Consider the following 9,442-nt stretch of genomic DNA (forward strand, 5'->3'; position numbering starts at 1 on the left):
TCTTAATCCCACTAAGCTATATAGCAATTTAGATATTAGGTAACTAAAAATATTTAATATATAAGGCCTTAAAATAAAATTATAATTAATCTCTATACTAGCCTAAATGTATACTAAAATTGCAATTAATATAATATTTATTGCCTATATTGGGAATAAAGGCAAGTGGTCACTATATAAGGCATATTGCTATTACGTATAGCAAGTTGCCGTCACGTGCCGCCGCGGCACTAGCGTAGTGAGGAACCTTAAGTTCCTTACCCCTTTCTTTAAGACGAACAATAAGAAGAATAATTATTATACTATCTACGAACCGTAGCTACGTGATATCCCCTTGTGTAACCAACACTAATTAGTAGTTAACTTTACTGTTATACTATAGAGCAGCTAGGTATTCCACTAAGAAGAGATAAGCCACTATACTAGTGCTACATGTGCTAAAGGAAGCTGTTTTTTAAGGTTAGAACTGGTCCTAAACCTTAAATAGAACTCTTCTATAAATCTAAGGATTTAAAGGCCAGAACTGGTCCTAAGCCTTTCTAAGATTACGGATTCTTATGTCTATTACGCAGAATAACACACGTTACGAGTCTTCGCAATTTAAGGCTAGAACTAGTCCTAAGCCCTATAATCGCAAATATATATTATAAACGCGTACTAAATAACAAACGCGTACTAAACGACAATCCCTATACTAATAATACTTCCCTCCCTCCGAAAATATGGCTATGCCTACCTTAAACAACTAGGAAGACTCCTTACTACTAGGGGTAGCTTTATACGCGAAACTTATTAATAAAGATTAGGACGAATTTACTATTAATATAACAACTTATACGGCAAAACAAGTTAACGGCTTTCTCTTATACCGTATTATATTCTACTAAAGTAAATACTGCGCCGATTTACAGCTATAGGAATATTTTAGGAAGGATTTTATAAGATGGACCGCTAACACCTAGGCACTTAGCAATGTTAATATTATTTAGGATTTTTAAAACTTCCTCCGTAGGAATAGGGTATATATTACTAAAAACGGTAACCTAATTGCTAGTAATATTTAGGCCGTTATTACTAGTATAGAAGAACCAGTATAGACGGAAGCTAAGATTATACGTTAACTACGGAAACCTAGAACCAACCTATATTCTTTAAAAGGCAACTTTAATTTAGAATAAAACCCCTAGAACGCTACTCTCCTACCTAAAGGTACTCTCCTACCTAGAGGTGCTCTTCTACCTAGAGGTACTCCTCCTCTATCTCCGCCGCCTCTAGCTCCTCTACCCTAGCTAACCAATAAGCCTCTACTATAAGAAGTCACAAATCTAATAAAGGTATATCTGGACAAGGAGAAGAAGTTTAGAGGAGAACTATACAATATACTCAGAATAAAACTATAGGTCTTTTATAACTGCTATAATAAGGTTAGAATTTAACGCTATTAGTTTTATTATGCTTTTTTAGTTATACTAAAGGGACAGGCGGCAATATTTTATTATAACTATATTACGGGTAGAAACTATAGCTTTAATATAATACTTTAGCTTACTAAAGCCCACTTTAAAACTAATAAGAATTGCCAGCTTTATATATCCGAATAGCGGGAGACTATATTCTAAAGAGTTGTCGCTTCTAACCTAATAAAGACTTATTTAGAGTGCCTTTAACTACTCTTTAATAAACTCCAGAAAATCTAACGTGGCCTTACCAAAACTTACTAAAATAAAAATAGCCTAAGGGACTAGGTTATCTTAGCATGCCGTAATATTCCTAAGTGCAACTTGGCGCTATATAAACCTATAAACACGTTTAAAGGAGTATATACTAAGCTACGCTCCGCTATAGGTACTATAATATAAACATAAAAATCTTAACAGCTCTATACCAAAAACCCTACCTAACTAAGTACTTCTAACTAACACGATTATAACTGGACTAATTAAATATATAGTAGCTGTGGTAGGGAATATAGAAGAGGGTATAATTAACGTTAACTATAAGGTAATTATAGAGGTNCTTATAGAGGTTNANTTTAAAGTAATTNCTANAAGAAGTNCTACGTTTATAAGAAGCNAAATTNCTAGTTAACTAGACACTCCCTTAATAAGCGAAAGGAGGTATATAATAAGTTTCGTTAGAGTATAAGAAATATTAGAAATTATAAGGTTACTACGGCCTACTTTTAAAGCTTCCTAGTTTAATATAAAGGCGTAAAAGATCTTAAGGGTGAGGTTAATAAGACCAAATAGCTCCTTATAGATATAGAAATTAAGGACTACTTACCCGACTAATACTTTACTAAGTATAGTAAGGTAGATAGTATATAAACCGTTACTATTCTTAATAACCAATCTACGCTCCATTCTATTACAAAGTTAGATATCTTTAACGAGCCAAAGAAAAGCTCCGCGTTCTCCTTTAACAACAGATACTCGGCAAATATCTTCTATAGTATTATACCAGATACTAGAGCCGCAGGAGTATCTATAGTAGGAAAACCTTAAGTTTAAGCTCTTTAATAATTTAATACTTCTATCCAGATTAACTAATTAACGGCAGGCCAATATATAATACGTTTTAGTAAGGGTACCGCAATCTCTCTCGGCATAATTAGGGTCCAAACCCCCTTAGGATATATTACGTTCCACATTATTCCTATAAATACTCCGTTTTTATTCTATATTAGGGATATAGATAAATTAGGCGTTAAGCTTAATAACCTTAAGAATATACTTATGCAGGGAGATAATCGGGTGCCTATTATATATAAGTAGGGTTACTTTTAGCTGCTCCTTTAATAACTAGAAAAAAGTGTTACTTAGAATTATTTAACTAAGTTAGAGTTACGTTAACTATACCATCATTTTAGCCACCTATCCGTTTATTAATTACTTAGGGTTCTTTAGCGAGTAGGCTATAAAGTTAAGGTTAAGGCAATTAAGCATCTTATAAAGTACTGCTATTACTACTAAATAAACCAAAAGTCCCCTAGCCAATTTAAGTTTACTCTTAAGAATAACTACAACTTTAACTTCTGTATTATTATTAACGTTATATATCTTAGCGGCAAGCTAGTACTCTAAGTTATTAACTTCTTAACCTCCTTCTAAGCCGCGCGTTTCTTAAAAGATATATTAGCTAGAAACGCATAGAATACCCTTTAGTTATACTAAATTAATATCTATTTAGGACCCCCTAATTAAATTATCTATAATATAGGAAAGAATTTTTTATCTATAGAGTTCCGACAATAGATAAAGGCAATAGTAATTAAGGTTAAGGAAGTCCCCGTTAAGGCATATAATAGTATTAAAAAAGTGGAGCAATATTATACGCTATTACGCCGCGTATATAAGATTATCTCTTTAAAACTAAAGGATGCTAGCAAAGAACTTACCTTATAAATGGCTGTTAAAGCTATTAATAATTCCGCTGGCCCGGATAGACTCATACCTATATTACTAGTCTTTAGCGCCTACCCTTAAATAACTAATAATTCTCTACTATCTCCCTCTGTTATATAATAAGCTAAGGCTATTCGTAAGGCAATAAAGGAGGTGCGATATCTCTACGCTATACGCTAGGTTAATAACGCATTAGGAATAAAAAATAGCTTAAATACCTTAACTACGCTTAATCTGCCACTCTAGTCTAAAGTACACGTATAGCGTAAAAAGGGAGGATGGTCAGGCCTATACTAACTTATTATAATTAATAGCCAAACTTATACTATTTAGATGCCTTACAGACCCACTTAATTCCGTTTAACTGTTATTAAGCCTTACTATAAAGATAACAATTCTAAGCCTTTATAGGATACCCTAGAAGATGCCCTAGAGGAGAACTATAATTAATATACTCTAGAAGGCGACTATAATCCCAATATAATTATAGTAGATACGCTATAACTATAACACGGTAGAGGTCACCTAAAGGGATTATAAAATCACCAACATCTTATTAATTTTAAAGAACAATTTATTACCGCCATTAAGAATAAAGTTAAGTTATTAATAGCCTTTATAACAGCTAAAGAGAAGGCTAACTTTAAGCTCGCAAAACAGCTCTAAAAGGAAGGTCGTATTATAACCTTAGGAGCTCCTCTCTAAGCATCTAATAAGTAGGAGATTAATAGTCTTATTATAAGAGGAGTCTTTAAATTTAAGAAGTATAACCCTACTAAGTTTAATAAAGTTCGTATCTTTAAGTTAAGGATAGTTAATAAGATTAAGGGCAAAGCTACTAACGCCCCATTTAAGAAATTAAGGCTTATTATTTAAGGTTATAATAATAATAGCAAAGAGATAATTCTTACACAATCTCCTATAATTTAACGAGCTAGTTAGTAAGTTATTATTATATTAGCTTCCTCCTTAATAAAGAATAGAATGGCGGTTTATTTATAAGATATTACTCAAACCTACACCTAATTAGAGACGCACCTTTAACGCTTAATATTGGCGCATTTTCTAGAGCAAATTCGCCACCAATATCCTAAAGATACGATTATAGTTATGCTTAAGCTATTATACGGAATCGCAGAGGCAGGAACTTATTAGTAGGCTACCTATAGCAAGCACTATAAAGAGAAGCTTTTAATAACTATATCTATATTTAATCTCTGCTTCCTTATTATAACTATAGGAACTCCATTTGGAATCGTTGGCATATAAACTAATAATACTATTATCTTAGAAGACGACCAATTCTTAGCTCTTAAAGAAGATAAGCTAGTAAAGGCAAATCTTATAGCAAAGCTAAAAGAAAAGCTTAATTTAATAACACCATTACTCTTTAATAAATGCATCCTCTCCCTAAATAAGGACTCTATTGCTTTACGCTAGAAGGGTTAAGGTAAGAAGATTAACGTTATTAACGTTAATTCCCTAAAGTAAGGATATGTAGAGCAACGCGCTTGCGAAGCTTATATTACTTCTATCTATTAACCTAAGGCTTTATTTAATCTCTCCGTTGCCGCCTAATACTAGGAACTAACTAAGGATAATATTCTTGCCCTAAATAAACGTCTTTTTTAGTAAATAAACTATCTTAATTAGGGACTACTCTATATACCTATTAATCTTCCTACCGCTAAGCTCTTTATATTTGTTAATAGATCGTTTATAAATAATAAAGATTTTAGCTCCTAATTAGGATATAAGATTATTATTATAAACAAATTTACTAGAGAGAATAACTTTATAATCTATAGCAATCTTATTTATTAGAGCTTAATTAAGAGCAAGCGCGTTACCTAAAGTATTTTGGCATTAGAGATATATGGAATAGTTAGCGGAGTTAATATAGCAATTGCAATTGGAACTACCCTAAAGATAATTATAGATCGACTCGAACTTCCTATTATCCCTATAATTATATATACTAACTTATATTCCCTCTATAAGTGTTTAGTTAAGCTTAGTACTATAAAGAAAAAGCGCCTTATAATTAATATTATAGCACTTTAGCAATTCTATAAGCGTTAAGAACTCTTTAAGATTTAATAAATTAATAGCTAAGATAACCTGGTAGATATAATAATAAAGGCGAACCTAAATAAGGCACTAGAGACGTTTGTTAATATAAATACTCTATATATATAAGTTAAAGGTTAGGTTAAAAGGGAGTCCCTAGAAATTTCTTAGTTATATAAGGTCTTAAGATATCTAGGAACTTTAACCGGCGGTTAAAGTTATCTAATTGGTTAGATTCTCTTGCCAAGACTTTTTTAGGAGGGGGGAGTATGATATTCTACAGACCCTGACTTAACTTAGCCAATTAGGATTTTCCATCCCCGGGATGGAAAATCGCTATTGGCTTGCTTACTACTAGCGCCTTGGCGAGTCTTGTAATATGTCCGCCTACTACCCTCTAAACACGATATCTACCTACGACTCCTAAGTAAGAAAGCACCACGTGCTAAGAGGCAAATTTTGGGATAGCGAGACTTATATTATAATGGCAATAGTAAGTAAGGAGGATTAATATTTGTTACGCTAGTTAAGCGGTATATATATATACAGATGGCAACTATAAAAGAAGAGTTGCTAGTGTTGGGAATAAAGGCAAGTGGTCACTATATGAGGCACATTGCCATCATGTATGGCAAGTTGCCGTCACGTGCCGCCGCGGCACTAGCGTAGTGAGGAACCTTAAGTTCCTCACCCCTTTCTTTAAGACGAACAATAAGAAGAATAATTATTATACTATCTACGAACCGTAGCTATGTGATATCCCCTTGTGTAACCAACAGCCTATTAAAAGAAGTATCTAATTACTACTATAAGAGACTCTTAAAAAGAGCTTAAATTAAGATTTAAATTGTGCCTATTTTAATTACGATTTATAATTAATTAAGGTAGAGAGAGGGCGTTAAAAGGCCTTAAATTAAAGCACTAAATTAAGAGAAGCTTTAAATTAAGGCTTTAGATTAAAGCTTTAAATTGTGGTTCAAATCGTGGTTCAAATGGGGCGATATTTTGATGAGGCGAATTTGAGGCGTTGGCGGTTTGGTGCGTATGGCCCACCATAGTACCGTAGCGAAATAAATTTTTGCTAGAGGGGGGTGGAGCTACATTCGAGAGTCTGGCAAAGGGTTAGCTTAGGTAGTTGGACGGTCCCGATTCCAGACAAAAGCCATTGATTAGCTGTTGTATTCAAGCTAGACCACTTGAGATTTCTAGACCAGTGTAGCAACTTCTATAAAGAATGTAGTATTCAATTTCAGCATTAAGGCAGGCAATGGCTCTTAGCAGTTGGCAGTCGTCTCACGAGCCTCTGCATGCTGTCAGGACAATTACTAGTCTATTGCGTACTGTAGCATAAAAATCAGCATATCTAGCTGAGATAAAAGAGTATTAATGTTTAATCAAACACCGCGAGAACGTATTTAGCCATATTTTACCTTAGCCAGATTACTTTTTAAATTGCGACTAGGAAATAACTTTTGACGGCTTTGATTTAGCCATATCCTGGGGGGTAATTACATAACCTTTACAACACATGACGCTGAAGAAATTATTGACTGTTAACTATCACCAAAAAGACCGGTCGTATTGGCAACGCCAATTAGGACAATATATAGCCTCAAATCCCGGTCGGCAGGAATAGAAGATTAAGTATTTCCATGGGAAGAAAGGCTTTGGGTAATACTACCCATACGGTCAAGAATGAGGCCATTAGAGACGGCGAGGTCGCTGAAAATGTGTTATTAAGAACGGGACAGCGAGTGGATCTTCATTACTTACGGACATTTGCAGATAATAAGATTCACTTGGGCTTCTTTGCCGAGGTATTCTCGGACACGCTTTTGAACGTAAGGAAACGAGATACGGTTTCCTGAAATAACCAAATGCGACTAATACTTGAGTTTCATTTAAGTTTATAAAGAGGATGGAGAATCTAAAGTTCTTACAATTTGCTTAAAAGACTTGAGCCAATTAAGGAAGGAGAACAAACTCCCCAGCGATTTGTCATACATACACCAGATCTCGCCACTTTTGTCCAGATTGAATTAGTTCGATTTCACGAAGTATGCAAAATTACCCTAAATTTAATGCTTACATAGTGAATAACATTCTTCCATCCCTAATTCGGGCATCGGCGTGGTAGAATTCCCGCGGAACGAAGGGCAAGCGGAGCTCAATTTTTTCAAAATCATCCAAGGCTTCGGTCTCGGATCTAACAAAAACCTGAAATGTCTCAAGCAAACCGTCCGCTATACATTGCAGAGAGTAGGGAAAGCTGTCTTCAGGAATAAGCTTTAATCGCCTCTTAACCTCGTCTTCGAAAACGTGGTCGATATTGATAGAATAGGATGGTCCACCTAGTAATCTTAGTGAAGGACATGTAGTTGAGCTGGACTTTACAAAGTAAATATTAAGCACAAACCATAGGCAAACTTAAGCATTTTAAGCTTAGGTATCTTAAAGTTTTTACCATCTGGACCTTTAAGAATTTCTAATGAAATTACTTCAAAGGCTGGGATGCTCTAACCCGAAAAGCGTTAGCCAGCTAACTTTTCCTTTGAATTAAGTAGGAAAGCGTACTTCAGAACGTTCTCCATCGTTAAGGACAAGCAAGATGTTGCCTTCCTGTAGTTTCACATCCATTGATGCATATTTTGCTATAGCCTCCTCCTCTGTAAGTTCTGTGCTTATAGAATGCTCCACGGTCTCTCCAAACCCAGCCCTCTCCAGGATGGCTCTAAAAAATGAGATAACCGTACCGCTATCCTCCCATACAGTTGGCACGCTGAAAGCGTACTCTACCTTATAAGTCCTCCAATCATCAATCTTAAAGAATTCAGTTAAGGAACGAGCGGTATGTTTGTACAATGATCTTAAGAAGTCTTCAAACCACATTTCCACGTCTTCGAGTGACTCAAATTTATCTTTTGTAAGCGCCTGGTGTGCTAAGCTTAGCATTCTGGGATCGAGATAAGCCGTGAATCTGTCTCTTACGGCTCTCGAAGAGCCGACATTACAGTCCGCAGGGCATTCGAAACCCCATGATATATTGCGCCTCCTGCCTACTTCATACGTAACGGCTGTTGGGACTCTGCGTACCAGGCGGTCATTTGAGCCTGGCCATTCGAGGATATGCATTGCATAATCTTCAGTTTCATAGGGAATTTTGACGTATGAAACAGCTGTAACAAAGTATTGCGTTTAGCGAGAGAGCTATATTAATATATGCGTATAACGTTGCGAAGTCATACGCGAAATGCGCTTACTTGACCTCCGATTGCTCGCGTTTTTGTACGTACCGGTCGATTTCATGCCTACATGGACTCCAACAACCAGTATTTCATCAGCCTTGGGCGCGACTAAAGACCTAAAGATGTCATGTTCGCGTTGATGTGAGCCCTCGGGGTTCCCCTGATTAGATAGACTTCTGCAGCTAACCGCCTTGGTCTCGTAGCAATCACTATTAGTAAGCTCTTTATAAGATACTGGGAGCGATATAAAGGACACCTTAGACACCTTGTCGAGGGTAGTATCTGAGAATAAAGAAGACATGCCACGGAGACGAGCCGAGTCCGTTAGTGATAAAGCGGAACTACGGCAGGCAACTCGCTTGTACACTCGACTGTTCTGCAAGTCTTTCTCGAAAGGCATATTATTTATCCAGTATTGGTGACGAGTGAGACCGGAATCCTGGTTAATGTCTAGGTTGCGGAGGCCAGCTGTGGCAGCCCCGGATTGTAGATCGGCGCAATTCCGTACAGTAAGCGCAAGACTACTGTCGTTATCTTGAATTGAATTAAATCGTCCCGCTAAGTCTTCATTGCTTTGTAGGATTTCATAAACAAGGTTGGATAAGGCGTTCATTGAGTTTTCTACCTCGCGCATTGATTGACTACATAAATGAGTATGTAAAACAAGTCTTGGAAATTTAAGGCTTGGGAAGCTTGCCATTGAATTATAGTCAGCATTAGAGA

General features: G+C 35.8%; 1 protein-coding gene across 1 annotated transcript; it reads right to left on the reverse strand.

Annotated features, from left to right (window-relative positions):
• Nucleotides 1–6,907: 6,907 nt before the first annotated feature.
• K441DRAFT_666849 (uncharacterized protein) lies at nt 6,908–9,180 on the reverse strand. Its single transcript, XM_067649721.1, has 7 exons — nt 8,768–9,180; nt 8,049–8,650; nt 7,891–7,990; nt 7,564–7,825; nt 7,415–7,496; nt 7,248–7,357; nt 6,908–7,196 (listed from the first exon to the last, which is right to left on the reverse strand). The coding sequence occupies exons 1-7, from the start codon at nt 9,117–9,119 to the stop codon at nt 7,115–7,117; spliced, it is 1,590 nt and encodes a 529-aa protein (XP_067499473.1). The 5' UTR covers nt 9,120–9,180; the 3' UTR covers nt 6,908–7,114.
• Nucleotides 9,181–9,442: the final 262 nt, after the last annotated feature.

The sequence above is a fragment of the Cenococcum geophilum genome (genome assembly GCF_001692895.1).
Source record: "Cenococcum geophilum 1.58 unplaced genomic scaffold K441scaffold_51, whole genome shotgun sequence".
Taxonomy (NCBI): domain Eukaryota; kingdom Fungi; phylum Ascomycota; class Dothideomycetes; order Gloniales; family Gloniaceae; genus Cenococcum; species Cenococcum geophilum.